Here is a 19302-nt window from a genome sequence, read left to right as displayed (position 1 = left end):
CAGGCTGGGTAGGTGGTGCCGCTGGTTTGGGCCTGGCTCTCTACCTCGTGTGGGGTTCGGCCCGAGGTCAGCTGATCCAGGACAGCGTCAGACGGAACAGCCAGGCTCTCCTCTATGTGGTATCACCGTCCGGAAGGCCCGTCTGGATTTTTTTCTCATGGTGGCTGGGCAGGTGGCCCAGAGAGCAAGTGGGAGCTGAGGCCCAGGCTGAGATGGGCAGCGTCAACTTTACCAAATTCTACTAGCAAGTCCCAAGGCCAGTGCAGGCTCAAGGGCCGGGGAGAGATTGTGCGTCTTGTTGGAGGAGGCGTGGGGATTCGGACACACACGGGGATGGTACAGGAGTACATGGAATGGTGCGGGGAGAAGGTGTAGCTTTTCTATTTTGTGCAGAGTACCTGGGCACGTGGCCCCAGAGTGGCCACCTGCCCAAGTGGGTCTCTGTCAGCTGAGCCTCGGCCTCGAGCCCGTATTCTCAGCTTGCTCGCCTGTCCCTCCTCGTGTCCGCACCCAGTGGAGCTCACCCACCCGCTGGCCCTCTCCCTGCCGCAGCACTGCAGCTTCTGCCTGTCCTCCAAGCCCTGAGGATGCAGCCGCCGGGACCACCTGGCCATGGGCTGGGAGGGCAAGGACCGGGTAGGTGTCAGCGCTGGAAGGAAACCCCAGAACTCCACTCTGCAGCCTGAGCTTGGGGCCCTGCCTGGCCCGAGGAGCCTTACTGGGCCAACCCGGCCAGGCCCAGTCGCCAAACGACTGTGGGGAAGGCCCTGGGTCAGGGTGGGACCTGGGTTCTGACGACCCCTGAGCCACAGCCAAAATGCCTGTGGTCATCAGGCACTGAAGGCGTCTCACATGCTGGGCTCGGGCCCCATTTCCAGATGATGAAATCAAAACTCAGAGACGTTGTGTGACTTGCCCAGAGTCACAGAGCTAGCGGAAGGCAGGGCTGGGATTTGTACCCACAAATGCCTCCAGTGCCTCTCGTCAGCCACCACATCCTGTGTCTGTCATATATTTGTCCTTGTCTGTTGACTTCCTAGCCTCGGCTTCCCCTTCTGCAGAATGGGCTGGAGCTCTCCAAGGGCCCCCCCACAGTGACGGGGCTTGTGCTCAGAGCCAGCCATTCCCACACCCTTGAACTTGAAGAAGGTTGTCCACACTGCGTGGGGAGGGAGTATGTCTTACCTGGGAGGGGCCTCTGGCTCAGCCTGTACCCCTGGCCAGGTCGTGGTCTCCTCCTCTCCGCGACTGGAGACAGGCAAACTGGCTGCCGACCTGGCCCTGGCTCACCCCTTCAGCTTGCCCTGGCAGTGTGCCGAGGTCAGCGGCCTTGCGGAGAGCAGGGGCAGCAGTCAGAGCCGGCAGGTGAGCAGGAAGCGTCTGCTGCGTCCAGGGCGGGGCCTCAGGGGTGGCTGAGACTACAGGTGGGGCACCTGGGTGCCGTGTGCAGGGGGAGGGGATCCTGTTTGCTCCTCAGTCACAAGGAACTTCTCCGGAAACACAGTTCCTGAAGCCTGGGGCCCTGAGGGGTCCTTCCTTCATTCATTTCTTCACCAGGACCTTATTAAGCACCTACTGTATGCCAGGCAGTGTCTGAGGCACAGATCTGGTGCCTGCCTCCACCGAGCTCACATTTTAGTAGAGCGAATTTTACAAGCGTGTGCAATTCATCTTCCATGCAGCAGAGTTAGGGGCAGGGTAGCTGGGCCCCTCGCCTCTAAGCCTCCATCTTCGTCCGGGCAGCAGGCAGGCTGTGAGTGCCAGGCAGAGCAGGCAAAGACCCTGTCCAAAATTCAAGCAAATGAACAAATGAAAAAAAAACAGTAAGAGTTGTGCTAAGCAACATGAACAAAGTAAAGGGGATGCTGAGATAGAGAATACCTGGACAGAGCGGTCAGTGAGGGCCTCGCTGGGGAGGTGGCTTGTCAGGAGCCTCCGTGTGACAAGCTGGAGGAACAGTAGCATTCCCCGTGGTGGGCATAGCATGGGCAAAGACCCTGGGGTGGGCACAGGCTGGGTGCTTACGGAAGAGCCAGACGTGATCCCACTGGGACAGGGTGACAGGTGGGGACAGGTCACAGGGAGTTGAGGTCAGGTAGGGGACAGATCATGTAGGGGTCCTACCTTGGTCAGCTCAGGCTGCCTGCCATAACAAAATACCAAGGCTAGGGGGCTTATACAACCAAAATTTATGTCCTACACTTCTGGAGTAGCCAGAGGTCGAGGTGCCTGCACGGCTGGGGTCTGGGGTGAGCCCCCTTTCTGGCTTGCAGCCTCCGTGCGGTGGTGTCCTTGGGCATCGGGAGAGAGAGCTCTGTGGGGCACTCATCCCGTCCTAAGGGAGCCTTATGACCCCATCTGAACCCAGTGACCTCGCAGTCCCACTACCCTGGGGACCCGGGCTCCCACGTACACGCATGGGGGTGGGGCACAGTGCGGTCCACAGCAGCCTGCAGGCCCCGGTGAGGGGCTCAGATTGCATTCTGTCTTCGGAAATGACAGGTCTGGGGGGTCGGGAATGAGGCGTTTTCCATCTAAACACTTCAGGGTGTGGCTCAGCTTTTGCAGACACGGCTCTGTCCCTCCAGCCTTCGTTCCCACAGGAGCCACCAGCTTCTCTACCCTCCCCACTCCCACCATTCCATCCTCTCCTCACCCCCACAAAATGGGGGGCATCAGCCCCTCCTCTCCCCCCGCCACTGACCAGCCCCTGCCTCCTGAATCTCAATGCAGGTACAGCTTGCCTGGAACAGAGGGCAGCCTGTGACCTTGCACCTCAGCTGGGCAGACAGGTCCTCAGCACGCAGCACCTTCTGGGGGGGCTGCCTGGCTGCCTCCCTGGGGCAGGTACACACTGGCTGGACTGCAGAGCCAGCACAGTCCCTAACTCTGGGCCCCTGGCTGGCCGTGAGCCACATACTCAGTCCTCCTCCCTGTCAACTCCAGGAAACCTGGGGCCTGGGCACCCGCAGAGCCGGTGGGGCTTTAATGCAGAGCCCTGCTGAGTTCAGTCAGCAGCTCCATCTGTCGTGGGGCCAATGCCTGGTGCAGCAGAACCTGACATATGAGGTGAGGCCTGCGGAGCCAGTTCTAGGCAGGCAACCCACAGGGCAGCCACCTGCTGCAGGAGGTGTCTGGCTCTGGGCCCTCAGTGTCCTGGGTGTCAGGGCTAGCTGCACACGCAGCCATGGGCAACTCACTTCCCCACTGACAGCCTTGGTTTTCTCACCCGTGAGGTGGGTCCAAGAGCCCTTCTCCAACCTGAGTGCCACGCTGGGAGGTAAGGACAGCAAGGTGTCCAGCATGAGGCAGGCACCAGGGGGCAGACTGGACAAGGAGCTGTGGTGCCAGTGGGCTTCAGGGAGGGGGTGCACAGACAGCGGAGGTTCCCAGAGGTGTCAGGGTTAGGGTCTTCCCAGCATCACTGCCACATGGGGCTCCTTTGGGGCCAAGCGCTGTTCTGCAGAGCCTGAGGTGGGAACTGGGTCATGAAGGAATGGGGATGGCTAGTCCCCAAAGCCCCTTGCTCTCTCAGGGGCCTCCCAGCTGGCTTTTGGGACCCATGGGCTCCGCCACCTCAGTGCCCCCGACAAGCCTGTACAGGGTGGCTGCTGCGGCTGACCGGGCCTCTAGTGGTTTCCGGCGCCTGCTGTCCTCACATAAGAGTCTCTCAGCTGTGGCTGGCCACGAGCATGCTCTCTTACCCAATGAGCCCTCGTCCCACAGTGCCCCCTCATCCAGAGGCACTGGCCATCCCAGCCAGACAAGGTCCACGCAGAGGCCACACTGGAGCATGTCCTCACGGCCTCCTGCACCACACAGAGCTTCCGGGGAGAAGTGGAGACCAACTATGCCCACTGGCTGCACCACTCCCTGCACCTGGGGCTCTGTGACCTGCCCAGGGTGAGCCTGTCCTGGGGGGCGGTGGGCAAGGACCCCTGGGGGTGATGAGAGAGGAGGGCATTGCATGGTGCAGGGGGGTGAGCAGGGAGCTGGGTGCCAACCTCATGGCTCTGCCACTGTCTGCTGGGTGACCATGGGCGGAACACATCTCCTCTCAGAACGCCCAGTGCTCCATCTGAAGAATGCACTAGGTTCCAGCATGAGATTTAAGAGACATGACGCAGGAAGGGTGCCTAATTCATAAGCAAAAGCTGCTGTCTCCATCAGGTCATTAGCGGTCATGTGTTGGCACCCCTTCCTCCCAACATCCTCCTGGGTTTTCAACTGGTTGACTGGTCCTTCCACCCATTCTCCTATCCATCCCTCCCTCCTCCCTTCATCCTCCCATCCCATCCATCCATCCCCACCCACCCACCCATCCATCATCTAATATATCCATCCATCCCAAGAGTCCTTAACTTTTTTCTGTAAAGGGTCAGATAACAAATATTTTAGGTTTTGAAGACTGTATGGTCTCAATGACATGTACTCAGCTCTATTGTATCACAAAAGCTGCCCTAGATGATATAGAAATGAATAGGTGTGGCCATGTTCCAATAAAACCTTATTTACAAGATTAGGCAGGGAGATGGATTTGGGCCATGAGCCATAGTCTCCCAGCTTCCAATTGATTCATCCATTCATTTGAAAAGCATTTGTGGGTTTTACTTATGCCAGGCTCTATTCTCAAAGCAGAGACAAGGATGATGAAAGGGACAGACCAGGTGCCCTGGAGCTCACGTCCCAGTGGGTGGAGGAAGATAAAACAAACAAGATGCATGATATGTAGCCAAGTGTGGTGCATGCTGTGAAGGAATGGGACAGGGGATTGCAGGGGCCTCACAGACAGCTCTGTGGTAGGAGGGAACAGCTGGTGCAAAGGCCCTGTGGCAAAAGAGTGCTTAGGGTGTTTGAGGAACACAGGGCGGCCCTTAGAAAGCAAGGAGGTGAGGTTAAGAAGATAATGCTGACCCATGCCAAGGACACTGGCTTCTCTTCCCAGTGCAGTGGGAAAGCAGAGCGCTTTCACCAGGTGGAAAATGTCTGATTTGCATTTTTAAGGTCAGTCTAGCTGCCAAGTGGAGAAGGGCTGTGGGCTGGGCTAGGAGTGGAGGCTGGGAGATCAAATAGGCGACTGCCACAGTCCCAGCGGCCGGCACTGGAGAATGGTGGGGGAGAGGAACCCACTGCCCCTGTGCCTCCCTGGCTACTGATGCCCACCCTCTCATCCAAGGCCCTCTCCATCTCTGGGAAGCACACCCTAAGCCATGGGGGGCTCCTACTACGTTCCCACTGCCAGTTGGGCCTTGCACCTGACCTGGACCATGGCCTGCACCTCAGCCTGACCCTCCGCAACCACAGCAGGCCCCAGACGCCTGATTTCTCCGGGGAGCTGGAGGTGGGTGGCCAGGTCTGGGCTGTCTGCCCCATAGGGAGAAACCTTGTCTGTCCTCTGGCCAGCGGGCTTGCCGCAGTTATGCAGCTCTGCCATCTAGTGGCCATTACTGGAACTGCAGGCTTACATCCTGGTGGGGACCAGAGCAACTGGGGGTTGGGATGCCCAGGGCCTGGCCCCAACCCGGAGAAAAAGCAGCTCCTACCGGTCCCAACATCCGTCCCTTCTGCAACGGAGAGACACCTGGCTTTGAGCCCCAGCCCATCCTCTTCCTAGGCGGCAGCTCACTTCATCTGTCTGTGCCTCTGTCGCCTCACCTGTGAGGTGGGGAAGGATAGTGGCACCTGGGACACCTCGCGTGGGATATTAGCAGTGCAAGGGTTAAACAGGCTAGTACTTGTAGGCCGCTTAGTGCTCACAGTTCTTGACACAAAGCAGCCGCAAAGTATTAGCTACTATTGGCTCAGTCTTCCCCCCCTCACACCTCCCGGCAGCCCAGGGCAGGAGGAAGGGGCAGAGCTGGAGCTGGGTTCAGTGAGACCACGGGAAAGGGCCGCTCTGAGCCCTGTTTCCTCAGCTGTAAGTGGGGATCAGATATACTAGGGGGGTAGTTGGTGGGATGCTGGGCCCCCCTCCCCTCTGCCCACAGCACAGGCATGCAGGAGGTGCCCATCTGTGCACTGCCCACCTGCCTCTGTGTCTCCCTGGCTGGATGACCTTGGGATGGTCCTGCTTCTGGCCTCAGTCTTCTCTTCTGTCAAATGGGAACTAGTCCCCCCTCCTCTGCAGTTGTTGGGAGGCAAAAGGGACAACGTTTGCCAAGTGCATGCACACAGCAGGTGCTCCTGAGATGAGTGCTTCCTTCCAGCATCTGGAGCTGGGAGAGGATGGCATTTCTGGGGCCATGGCTATTTCCAAAGAGCTTTCCTGGCCCTGGTTCTGCAGGGCCGACTCTTGTTTCCCGGCTTGCCAGCCACTCCCACATCTGTAATCCCAGTGCCCCATGGCCTGCCTCCTGGAACTGGAGGCCCGGGACTGAGCCCCTTCTCACACGCCCACCCTTTTTCTGCTAGCCCCACTCTAGGGTTCTTGAAGTGGGCAGAGGCCTTTCTCAGCCTCTGGTCCTCACAGCAACCCAGAGACCCCTGAGCAGAGGGGGTCAGATTGGGGAGGTGAAGGCTCACCTGGGCTGCACAGCGGCCAGCCAGCCAGGCCTCACCACTCCATGACTGGGACTGGGGGGTGGGGGCGCTCAGAAGCAGGAAGCCACCCGGGACAGAGACCCCAGGTGTGGTTTGCAGCCGACCATCCCCAGCCCAGCTCACTGGAGTACTGTGAAGCCACATGAGGACTCCAGGGCTGCATCCCACTGGTGCCTCGGAAATCTCTGGGGAAGAGGACTTGAGAGCCTGCATTAGATTCTTAGGGCTGCCGTGCGAGTTACCCCAACTAGGTGGTTTAACAACAGAAAGTTCTTCCTTCTCAGCTCTGGAGGCTGGGAGTCCTGAGGTATGGGTGAGGCTGTGCCCCTTCACCTCTCTCTGTGCCCGCTGGCTGCCAGTAGGCCTTGGTGCGGAGCGGCCAGTGGCTTTGTCCCTGCCTCTGCCTCCGATCCTCATGGCCTTCTTGTGAGAACATCAGTCACTGGGCTTAGGTCCCACTCCAGTCCTCTGTGACCTCAGTTTTATCACATCTGCAAAGGCCCTATTTCCAAATAGTATCATGTTCACAGGGACCAGAGTTAGAATCTTCAACATGGCTTTTTGAGGAGCACAGTTCAGCCCATAATTTTGATTTCTCCTGAACTTTGCAGCATTCTACATCATCTTGTACTTTTTGAAATTGTGACCCAGAGAGGGTAACACACTTATTTAAGGTTGCACAGCTTGCTAGTTGCAGTGTTTGGACTAGAAGACAGGCAGCTGAGTCTAAGTCAGAGCTGTCTCCCTGACATTTTTCCCCCATTAGCCCGTCACCTACCCCTGCAGGGTGTCCTCTAGGGTTCCTCCTCTGAGGGCCTCTGAGGCCTTTCCTGACTTTGCCTTTCACACCACCCCAACCCTGTCCCATAAAAAAAAAAACCTCCCACGACGTTGGCTTGAACTTGCCGAGACATTTGCGATGTTCTCATGTAATGCAGAAAACCTGGCCTGGTGGCAGAAACACCGGGGCCCCGGAAATGGTAAAAATGCCAATTCCCAGGCCTCGAGCAGTTAAGTCAGAATCTCTGGGGTGAGGCCTGGGCAGCAGGAGTTTTTAAGCCACTTGGATGGTGGACACTGCTGGGTTGTTAGGCCCAGATGTGGATTTTAATCACCTTTTATAATGGGTAGGGATCCTGAGCCCTGTGGTAGGGGTGTGAGGGTGGGGAGGGGGCCATTGTCTTTTCCCTCCCTGGGGGTTGGCAAGGGACAGAAACCAGGGCCCCACTCAGGGGTCTGCTCTCCCCCTCCCAGATCCTCACACCCAGGGCTCAGCGGCTTGGCCTGCTGCGCCAAATCTCCACCTCAGTGCCTCAGAGCTTGGTCCCGCTGGAGGGAGATGTGGGTGATGGGGTCAAGAAGGTGAGGCTGTCAGTGTCCCAGGCCCATGAGGGAGGTGAGTGGCGGCAGCGGGGTGGCTCAGGGCCAGGGCAGGGTCCCAGCTTGGCCTAAGAGCCGACTGAGATCAGGATGTAGAGAGCTCAGAAATCAAAGGACAGGCTTTGTGGCTCCCCAGCGTGGAGGCAAGGATGAGCTCCCTGTCGCCAGCTGTGTTGACTGTGATGGCAGGGGAGGTGGGGGGAAAGGGTCCAGATGGGCGCAGGGAAGAAAGCAGACTTTAGGGAGCTAATTTGGATGGTGCAGTTCAAGGCCTATAGGGCGACGGAGCTACAGAAGGCTTGGGAGCAGGGTAGGAGTGGCAGCTGGGAAGCAGGCAGACGAGTCCTGGGGGCAACAGGTCCTTTCCTGACCCCAGGGAGCCAGGAGGAGAGCTTGGTGCTAGGGGCATGTGCCCACAGGCGGGTAGTGGAAGCAGAGGCTCTGCTCCAGGACAGCAGGCAGCTGGTCCAGCTCCTGGGAAGCCTGACCCTACAGGCTGCCAACTAGAGCCTTCGCTTAGCTGTGCACGGCTGCCAGAGGACCCTGCTGGGCCGTGTGGAGGTGAGGGCGCCAGGGCAGGGGGAGTGTTTCTTTGTTCTCCAGGGAGGAGGTCACAGTGCCAAGAGCTGTGAGCCCTTTGGGTCTGGCCATGCCAAGTAGGCCAGAGGCAGCCCCACTGGGGGGCAGACACATCTCAGAGGTTCCAGCCCCTGGTAGGTGGACTGCACTGGGGTGATGGGGACACACTTGGAGAATGGGAAAGAGGGCTCTGTTGAGGGACACCCATCTGGCCCACCTCATGCCTCCCCGCTCACCAGGCATAAGTGCTCTGAGTCCCAGACCCTCGCGTTGATTCCACCTCAATTTCCTGGCCCAGGTACAGCCGGTGGGCACCCTGGGCAGCGTGGTGGGCCCCCTCCTGCAGCTGTCCCAGGCGGGGCTAGGGGCCAGGCGGTGGCTGTGCACTGGGGCCAGGCCAGGCGGGTGCTGACTCACCGCTTAGAGCTGCACATGGAGGGGCTGCATGCGGCACTGAAGCAGCTGTGGAAGGAGCTGGAACGTGAGTACAGGCGAGCAGGTGCGACCCAGCCCGGGCACCCACGCCCAACCCCGGGGCTCCTGCCCTCAGCCCTTATACTCATCCTGCAGTGCTGTTTCAGTCAGAAAGAACACCTGACTCCCTGTGCGCCTGCAGCCCAGCCTCTGTGAGCCCCTCCCGCCTGATTTCTCATGGACCTCAGCCTTCACGTTCTCCCAGTACACCGTCTCCCTCCTGGTCAGGCGTTAAGAACTAATACCACGTATGCTGGCGGCCTTATTTCTTTTGGGACTGCTGCCCATGATTCTTCATCCCCCACCCGACTCCTGTTGGGTTTACAGCTTTCGTTCCACTAGGCCTACGGTTGTGGGATTCCACAGCCTGTTTCTGGGTGAAGCTTCTGTCCTGGTTAGTGAATGGCTGCTGCCCTGAGCACCCTCCTGGCGGTGCCCAGGTGTGCCGGGGTGGATGGTGGGCCCAGTGGGGAGCCCCACGACCCTGCCCAGCCCCAGGGTGGCGTCCCTCTAGCTAGTGCTCCTGCCGGGCTGCTCACGCCTCTGTCAGGAGCCCCTGGGCTCCCCCGGTTGGGCGGCTCCCTAGGACGCTGTTCGGCATCAGTGGTGCTCGCAGCTCTGCTGTGCTACAGGGAAAGGAGCCAGAACAAGATCAGCAGAGGGAAGAGGGACAGCAGCCACAGTCCCGGGGGGACCAGGCCCAAGCGTCCAGGGTCCCCTCCCAGTGGGGTCGCATGGGATGCCCTCCATTCCCTCCGCTTTGAACTGTGATGCCAGGTGTCATATGTCATCCACCAGGGGAGCTCGTTAGAGACCCCCAGCCCGGGTTTTCCTGGGGGCTGGTCACATAGGCAGCCTCTGCCAGACATGTGCAACATTCCAGACTCACAAAGGAAAGGAGTGTTTAGCATAATCCACGTGTTTGTACAGTTTGGGCACAGTGGGCCCTCTTAGGAGTTCTGGGGATGGCAGAAGCCCTCCTGGAATCCAGGTTCCCGGATGCCAGCAGGGCCAAGCATGTGAAAAAGCCCCTCAGAGGTGCAGTCCCAGGCCCGCCACCCTAATACTCCTGCCGAGCCTCTGGTGCTGCGCCTTATTCCAGGTAACGGGCCGTGCTTCATGGAGGCCTGGGGAGTCATGAGGGCTGGCTTTCCTACCTGGGTACGGGCAGTGGCTGCCTATTGCAGGGCCCCTGGCCACGCTGAAGGACGCCTACTTGGAGGTGACACTACGCCCCCTGGAGGAGGTGTGGCAGCAGCTGGTTGAGGAGGCCGTGCAGCAGCTGCAGGCCTGGGTGTCCAGGATGCCCGGAACCTGGGGGTCCGGGCCCACTGGGGCAGCCCTTGAAGCCACGAGGGTCACCGTGGAGCTGGTGAGGTGGGTCGAGGGGGTGGGATGTGGCCCTGCCGGGTGAGGATGGCTCTGACGGCTGTCGCTGTCCCTTCCCCCTCCAGGACACCCACCGGATGCTGTCTTGGGCCGATGTCACCTTCTCCTGGGCCCTGAGGCGGCTCTGCAAGCCCTTGGTGGACCTGTGCAGCTTCTCAGCCAGGTAAGGAGAGTCTGTCCTTTCCTCCTCTCCTGCCGCACGCCCGACACTGTGCTGGAGCGCGCTGGGCGTTACTCCTTATGACCTCCCCGCGACATAGGCCTCTTCAATCCCCATTTCACGGCTGAGGAAAGGGAGGAGCTTCTTCATTCATAGATAGTTTATGAGCACTTTCTCTGAGCAGGCACTGTTTTGAGTACAGATACAGCCGAGAACAAGACAGACCGGTGCGCTCATGAAGGCCACAGTTTACTGGGGGAGACGGCCACTAAATACCTTAACCAGGTTATCTCCACCAGGGGCTGGCAAACCTTGCCTACAAAGGGCCTGAGGGTAAAGTGTTCAGGCTGTGTAGGCCTGATGGTCTCTTGTGTGTTTCTTTTTTGTTTTTTAATAATCTTTTAAACACATAAAAGCCATTTTTAGCTTACAGCCCATCCAAAGACAACAGAACACAGGCTGGATTCAGCCTGTGGACCAGTTTACCAACCTCTGATCTAGTATGTTAGGTGGCAAATGCCACACAGAAAATGAGGCAAGACAAGTGGGTGGGGGGCTAGTGTGACCCCCACAGCAGCTTCAGTGAGAAGGCAGCGTTTGAACAAGGACTTGAAGGAGTGGAGGGAATAAGCTGTGCAGACACTGTGGGAGGAGAGTGCCGGGCGGAGGGCGTAGCTGGTGCAAGGGCCCAGAGGTGGGAATATGGCTGGCTTGCTTGAGGAATATCAAGGAAGCCAGTGGGGCCAGAGTGGAGGGTGTGAGGAGGAGGTGGCCTGGCATGTTTGTGAGGAATTTGGTGCCTACTCTGAATGGGATGCACAGAAGATGTTGAGCTGGGGAAGGATGTGAACTGTCTTTCACTTAAGAAGATCACTCTGGCCCTGGTGTTGAGAATAAAGATGGGAGCAGGGGGTGCTGTGGATAGAAGTGGGGACCCTGGTATAAAGCAGGCTCAGTTGTGGTGGTCCTGGTGATTTGAGAAGGTGGCTCCGCTGAGCAATGGCAGCTGTGGAGGGAGTGTGAGGTGGTCAGATTCTGGAGGAGTTTTAAGGTCCAGCCTGAAGGATTTCCTGGCAGATGGATGTGGATGGTGACAGGAGGCAGGGGTGGCACCAAGGCTTTTGGCTTGACAACTGGAAGGACAGAGGGTCCATTTACAGAGTGGCGAGGGTGGCTGTAGGGGTAGCAGATCGGGGCTTTGTTTCCCATTGCTGCTGTAGCAAATAATCAAAAAGTCAGTGGCTGAAAACAGCACAGATTTATTCTTGCATAGCTCTGGGGGTCAGAAGCCTGAAATCAAAAGGGCTAAAGACAAGGGCTGGTTCCTTGTACACGCTGTAGGGGGAAAGCCATTCCTTTCCTTTTCGCAGCTTCCAGAGGCTGCCTGCACTCATAGGCTTGTAGCCCCTTCCCCTCGACTGGAGCCCACCTGGGGGTCATTTGGGCTTGAGTCCAGCTCTAACTAGGGTGCCCGTGGGTGCCGGAGCCCTTAGAGGGATTCAGGGAGCAGGAGGCCTTCTAGGCTGCGTCCTGCCCCAGCTGCAGGGCCCCTGCACTTCCTGGGGGAAGGGACTGCTTCTCTACCCCAACAGAGGGGGGCAAGTATTCCCCACCCCTCCAACCCCAGTGTGGGCTGAGGTCTCTGTTCCTTTTGATCCTAAAAGGTCACCTGACCCCCACTCTGCATCCTGAGAAAGTTCCAGAGCCCTCTCTCAATGGTAAAACTCCTGAGATTCCCTTTGGCTCTGACCCCGTCTCTGCCAAAGCTTCTGCACCCTCACAGAGCCCCACATGTGGGCCTACACTGACCCCCGGCCCTGGGGGGCAGTGCATAGTTCACCCCTCAGGGCAAGATAAGGCGTCTGTGTCACCCCCCCCACCCCGCCTGCCCCTCCTCCTCATGCTAGTTCCCAAGACAAAGATGGCCCCTCCCTGACAGGAGGCGGATGCTGCTGAAGCCATTCTGGGCAGGCCCCTGAGTGTCAGCTCCTGCAGCTATGGGAGGAGGTCTGACAGGCACAGCTCATGCTGGAGCCTCCCAGCAGCTCTGTGTTCCCTCCAGGAACTGCTCCATGGTGGTGACGATGTCCCTGCTGCTTCCAGGGGACGAGCCCCTGGGTGTGGCCCGGGTGACCGTACCTGGTGGAGGAGAAGCTGCTGCGGCTGCTCCGAGAGCTGTACAGGAACAACGTGCTGGCTGAGTACCACCGGCTCAAACACCACCCGCTGGGGGGCCCCTCTGAGTGTGAGTCTCGTGCCAGCCTCCTCCATGGCAGCAGGGCTGGGCAGCGTGGGCCCATCTCTGGACTTGGGCTTCCCAAGGTCATACAGGACTAGGGCTGGCCTATAAATCCAAGTTTTGTCCAGAATATAAAAGCCTGGGCCAAGTACAGAGGTGTGGTGTGCAGTGGTCCCCAGTGGGCCATGTTGGGGAGGCAAAAGGCAGGCCTCCATTCAGAGCCAGAAGGTGGCCAGGTGAGTCCAGACGCTCGGTCAGGCGGGGCCTGCAGCCCTGGGTTGTGCTGGGACTGGACACAGCTGCAGAGGCGTGGAGTATGGCCCTCTCTGGGACATGGTTTCCCCCTCTGCCCAGTGGAGGCAGCAACGTAGCTCACGCCTATGGGTACCAAGTGCCCAGGGCGTGGCAGGGACTGCTGTACCAACGCGGGGTTCCTCTCCTGCACGTGGGGATGCAGTGGCTCAGGGCCTCCATCACCACAGTCAGTTTTAGGACATTTTCCTTACCCCAAAGACACCCTGAATCCCTCAGCTACCATCCCCAGCCTGTCACCTATTACTGACATGTGTGATATGTGACCTTGTGGGACAGCTTCTCACCCAGAAGAAGGTTCAGGCCTGGGTCAGTCCTTGTCCTTTCTGATCACCAACTTGGCTGCCCATGAGGACACTGGCCACAGAGCGGGCCGGGCAGGCTCCAGCCTCCTGGGGTGCCCGTGGGCCCCCACTGCAGGGGGCAGAGCTGGCCTTTCTCACCCTGCCTGGGGCCTCTTCTTGCCAGATCATGCCGTGGGGGCCGGGGCCAGGTACGTGGTGACCTTTGATGGCCAGATGTGGGATGTGGGTGCCCACCGCGGCAGCCTGCTCCTGGCCAAGGACTTTGCTCATGACTTCTTCTCCCTGACGGTGAGCCGGGCAGGCTCAGGGCTCACATCTCTGCCCATGGAGCTGAAGCACACCACCCCCATCCTCTACCCCAGCCTGGAGGTGAGCATGTGAGAGGGGGAGGGGCCGGCCACCAGGGAGCCACAGGGACAGGGCCTCCCCGCCTCCTGTCATGTCTCAGGCCCCAGACCTGCAGGCTATACAACACCCCCTACCTATGGGGAGCTGTCTGGACCTGGATCTGCCTCCCACCAAGATGTGGAAACACGTCCCCAAAATCAAGCTGACCAGTGCAGATGGCGTCTCTGGCTCCTATGATGTCCAAGCTGGCCTCTGCAGCCTGACACAGGGCCTCTGGCTCCACAGTGAGTCTGTGCTCGGCTGGCAGCCCCGCAGCTGGTAGCCTGGCCTCGCATAGACAGCAGTCAGCTCCCAGGGCCACAGCCACGATCTCCCATGAGCCACACTCCCAGTGCCCTTGTGCGGCTGGAGGCCCAGGACTCCCTGGGGGCTCGCAACTCAAGCAGGCATGGGAAGAACAGTCCAAATGGTCTGAACTGGAGGAAGGTCAAAGGCCATGTCTCCCTGCTTTGATCACATCGGGAACAGGCCCTCCTCCAGGCGGGGAGGCAGCTCTGACTGCAGACGGACAAGCAGAGTTGTGCTCCCTGACCGCTGTCTGTGTACGGGTGACCAGATGGAGTCCATGCTGCCACAACCGGGGTTCCAGCCCAGGGCTCGCGGCACTGCTCAGATGTGAGGGCAGCTCTCACACCTTGCTTTGCTCCAGTCAGGCAGCCCCGAACACCCTGCACCCTGGCCACCCGGGGAGAACAAACGCTTTCTGCAGTGCCCTGGCTTTCCCCTTTTCTCCTCTCCCTTAGATGAAGTCTAGAACCTGGGCTGGTGGTGTAGGGGTCGCAGGGTTTGGCCACCCCTCCAACCCTGGTTAGCATGACAAGGGGACAGGCTCTCAGGGCGCAGTGTCCGCCCCTGCCCCGCAGGCACGTCTGCCAGCCTTCTGGGCACCAGGAACAACAAGGCTGGCAATGAGCTGATGCTGCCCGATGGCAGAGTGGCCAGCAGCCTCGAGGAGTTCCCCCTGGTCTGGCAGGTGAGCTGGAGGGCCAGCCCTTCCTCACTAGGGCTCCGTCGCTGCAGGTGGAGGTGTGGCCCCTCTTGCTGAGGTTCCGAGGCTGATGCAGCTGGTAGAGCTGCCCAAGAGAAAGGAGGTCCAGCCGGAAGGCCTGAGTCTTGGGTTTGTCCCACCAGGTGGGTGACGACTGCAGGGCCACAGAGGAAACTCAGCAGGTTGCTCAGGACGAAGCCCCACCTGCCAGGCCTTCTTCCAGGACCCACACTCCAGTTTGGGAAACTGCTTCAGGGTGGTGAGTGTGACGCTATGCCTGGAACCCTGTGGAGGCCACTAGCCCCGACTGAGCCTGTGCCCCTCCTTAGGGGACAGTGACTGTGGGCACTGGGTTTCAGGTGAACCCCACGCCGTTCCTCAGCCTGTGCCTCCAGAATGCCTGGGGCACCCAGGAGCTCCCACCTGCTTGCACGCTGGCAGCCGCCTACATCCACCTGTGTGCCCGGGGCTTGGTGCCCCTGGACCCTCCTCCACTGTGCGGTAAGCTGCCCTGGCCAGCAAGCACTCCGACCTCTGCCTTCTGTCCCAGAGGGGAAACCAGGTCCTTCCTCTTAGCTCACTAAGTGCCTGTGCCCCTGGCAGGAGCTAAGAGTTATTTGCAAAGGAGTAGTTCTTAGGCTCCCCACTCCACACCAGGGCTAGCCAGCCCTACAGCCTCTGGCACAAGGCAGCAGCTATGAAGCCACCTCTGGAAAATTCATAACCTGCCGTCCAGGGGTTTGAATGTAGCTTGCTACACTTTCTGGCAACCCTGGGGCACAACTCTTATGGCTGAAGCCCCACAGCACAGGCACAGAAGCTAGCAGCAAAGCAGGATAAGGCAGGATTTACTCAGGCGGGACCACCGTGATGGGGAGGGGGAGATGGGGCTCAGGTCTGAATACAATTAGGAGAAGTGGGAAGTTACATCCAAGGAGCAGGGTGGATTCTGGCTAAAGCAACTCATCAAAATTCCTGCTACACTTGAACAATGCAGCGGTGACCACAGAAGCCCAAAAGTCAGGGCCTAGTTAAGAGATTTCTGAGGAGCCTGGGCAGAGTTTGATCAAAGAGAGAATCTTTCTCACCCACTAAAACCTTCAGATGCTAGAACTTGAGACTATTCAATACATAAAACACATTGAAAAATGATAAGCACTAATTCCAGAAATGGAAAACAGTCACTGAAATTTAAAACTTAACAGATAGATTCAATAGAAAATTAGTGAACTGAAGAAATTCTTTTTTTTTTTTTGAATGAAGTGAGGGAGTCCAATGTATTCAACAGAAATCCCAGAATGAGAAAGAGATTTGAGTGACCTGACTCAGGTTCAGGAAGCTCAGGGTCACAAACACTATAAATAAACCCCACACCAGAACAGAATCACAGGGAAAGCTAAGCAAAGGTCCTACAAGCCGCTAAAGAGGTGATCTTTCAAGGGACAGGCAGATAAGCAGTCTCCCACCAGCAATGACAGAAGACAGTGGAATAAACTTTTAAGCAGTACAAAAATTGTCATTAGATTTTATGCCCAGTTCAACTACTAATGGAGATTGAAGATGAAACAAATTCTCAGCACTGAACAATGTGAAAATGTCCTTATCACTAATGGACACTCACTAAAATCACACACATTCATGCACACGCCATGGTGGCTGCTTTGCGGCAATAATGGCAGAGCATCTGCGACAGAGACACTCAGGCTGCAAAGCCTGAAATATTTACGGTTCAGAAATAACTTTACAGAAAGAGTTGGCTGATCCCTGGTGTACACCAAGGAAGGCAGTGGAAGAAATTAATGAAACAGGAAGAAATAAACAGTACCAGGAATGACAAGGGGTCAAAAGGACAGATCCAGTAGAGTTCAAAACGCCACTCAACAACGTTGCTGGCAAATTTCAAAAGTGAGGTTAAATTATTTCCGAGAAAGATACTCTCTGCCCAGACTGATTTGAGAAAGAATATTATACCTAAAGAATCTCACAGCTATTAAAAAACAACTGAATCTGTAGCCTAAAATATACATCTAAAAGACGGCAGGCACAGCTTAGTGAACCATTATTAGACATGACACCAAAAGCATGATTCAAAAAAAATAACTGGACTTCATCAAAACAACTGTTCTCTATGAAAGACCTTGTTAAGAGGATGGAAAGACAAAATATAGACTGGGAGAAAATATCTGCAAACCACCTATGTGACAAAGAACTCCTATCTAGAATACATAAAGAACTCTCAAGATGTTGACAGTGAGAAAACAATCTATAGAGAAAGCCGGGTGAATGTCTCCCTGTGTTTTGCCCAGAGGCCACATGATGGCAATGAAAATAAGCACATGAAAAAATGTCCAACAGTACTAGCCATTAAGGGAAATGACAGAGACACTACACATCTATTAGAACACATCTATTAGCACAGAATAAAAAGTAGTGACCACCTAAATGCTGACAAGAATGTAGAGAAACTAGATCTCTCGTATTTTGCTGATGGGAATGTAAAATAGTACAGGTACCCTTGAAAAAAGCTGAGCACACATCACATGATCTAGCAATTAAACCATGTTCACACAAAAACCTGTGTGTGGCTATTCATAGCACTATTACTTATAATAGCCGAAGACTGGAAACACCCAAATAGCCTACACGTGGTGCATGGTTAGACAAATCTTGGGCCATCTATAGAGGAGAATACAACTCAGCAACGGAAAGGAGTGAGCTGTTGATAGAGGTGACAACTAGGACGAGTCTCAAAAGCTTTATGCTGAGAGAAAATGCAAATGTATGTGTGATTCTATTTATATACGTTCCCCAAATGACAAATTATAACGATGGGGAACAAATTAGTGGCTGCCAGGGCCAGGGATGGTGGAGGAGGGGGTGGCTGGGGATAAGGACAGGGGTGAGGTGAGGGAACAGGTCTGTGGTTTGATTGTGGTGGTGGTGGTGATGTGAATCTGCACCTGTGACCAAATGTCAGACTATACACTCAGGTCTACCAGTGCTGATTTCTGGGTTTTGATACTGCACTGGTATTGTGGAAGATGTAACCATTGGGGGGAGCTGGATGCAAGATGCAAGAGATGCAGGATCGCTCTGAATTCTGTCTTATCCTTGAACTTTCTGCAAAGCTAGAGAGTTTTAAAAATTAAATATGAAACACCAGTCCCGGATAGTTTTATAGGTTAAGTTGCAATAATTTACCGTAACTGTTTCAGACTAGAAAGGTGAAACCACCTTCTTCCTCATTTTAATGAACTTATTATTATTTTAGGATATGAAAACCCCACAGGGACAAGGTGGGAGAGAAAATTAGAAGTCCAACCACATACTTGAACACAGATGTTCAATATACTGACACTGAACATCCATGTTACTACTGCGTAAGTTAAGCAAAATTCGACAATGTATTGAAACAAAAGATAAGAAAACATCATGAGCAATTATAAATCTAGCAATTACAAACCTCTGGAATCCAAGGATGGTATTTAAGAGCAATGTACTAAAGTAGGCAGTTGAGCTAATTCAGAGCAATCTGGTTGTTATCTAATAATGCTGGAAAGATACAGAAAATCGTGTATTAGAAATATATCCTGATCAAAATCCAGGGGAAGACAGGAGAGTGCCATCAGCAGGCCAGCAGGCTAGGAAGCTACAAGCCCTCGTCCTCGCCAGAAACTCCAAACACACAACAGCACATGGACCCAGGCAGCCCCGTGAGAACTCCAAAGACCAGTTAGGCAGCAGCACCCACCAAGTGAGTATCTCACCAAGCAAACCCTGTACTCAGAACAGTGAAAGCTCCGCGGAGTTCTTGCTTGCCCTGCCCAGCACGGCTTCAAGGAAGCCAGCCTATTGGCTCCTCCCTTGGGGTGGGAGGACAAGAAAGGAATTGCCTGCAACCATCTGACTTGGCGGCGGGCTGCCAGAGGGGCAGGATTCCGCCTCTCCTGACTCAGTGCTGATGAGGACAGTTTGGGTATCAGGCGGGGTGCTGCAGGGGCTCTGCAGATCCATGGATGGCTGGGGGTGAGATTGTTATTGGAGGAATGCAATACTCTATCTAAGCCCCTGAGAAGAAGCAGGGGTGAGACTACTGGGGATGTAGAATTGAAGCACACACATGGGCCTAGGGAAGGCTTGTCCCCCGGGAAATGTTTGGCAGAACCCAGAGCCTTGACACTAGGCTGACCAGTGCAGTGAGTCCTCCCCTGCACAAGGACCGTCTGCACAGAGCGGGAGAGGCGGTGTCTTTTCAAATGCTCAGCTTCAACAAAAGTTGGCAAGACACACAGAGAAACAGGGAGATGTGCTCTATTTAAAGGGACAAAGTAAACTCCAGAAACCAATTTTCAAGAAACATAATCTTTGACTTACTTGACAGACTTTAAAATAACTGTCTTAAGTATGCTCTATCACCTGAAGGAGAATATAGACAGACAACTAAATGAAACCAGGAAAACAATATATGAACAAAGAGATAACAGACATTCTAGAGCTGAAAAAAATACAGTAACTGAATTTATACTGT

General features: G+C 56.0%; 1 protein-coding gene across 1 annotated transcript in view; it reads left to right on the top strand.

Annotated features, from left to right (window-relative positions):
• LOC108393822 (uncharacterized) overlaps positions 1 to 15358 on the top strand; it is a 113287-nt gene extending 97929 nt beyond the window's left edge. Inside the window, 21 exon segments of the mRNA XM_073214154.1 lie at positions 515 to 636; positions 1225 to 1365; positions 2734 to 2843; positions 2925 to 3069; positions 3742 to 3903; positions 5177 to 5341; positions 7795 to 7936; positions 8297 to 8481; positions 8798 to 8858; positions 8861 to 8980; positions 10161 to 10345; positions 10428 to 10525; positions 12585 to 12656; positions 12658 to 12767; positions 13542 to 13747; positions 13834 to 13852; positions 13855 to 14010; positions 14650 to 14759; positions 14918 to 14954; positions 14957 to 15033; positions 15134 to 15358. Coding sequence (XP_073070255.1) covers positions 515 to 636; positions 1225 to 1365; positions 2734 to 2843; positions 2925 to 3069; positions 3742 to 3903; positions 5177 to 5341; positions 7795 to 7936; positions 8297 to 8481; positions 8798 to 8858; positions 8861 to 8980; positions 10161 to 10345; positions 10428 to 10525; positions 12585 to 12656; positions 12658 to 12767; positions 13542 to 13747; positions 13834 to 13852; positions 13855 to 14010; positions 14650 to 14759; positions 14918 to 14954; positions 14957 to 15033; positions 15134 to 15358 — 2648 coding nt within the window.
• The last annotated feature ends 3944 nt before the right edge of the window (positions 15359 to 19302 follow it).

This window comes from Manis javanica, chromosome 10 (genome assembly GCF_040802235.1).
Source record: "Manis javanica isolate MJ-LG chromosome 10, MJ_LKY, whole genome shotgun sequence".
NCBI lineage: Eukaryota > Metazoa > Chordata > Mammalia > Pholidota > Manidae > Manis > Manis javanica.
This window is presented reverse-complemented; position numbering and strand designations above follow the sequence as displayed.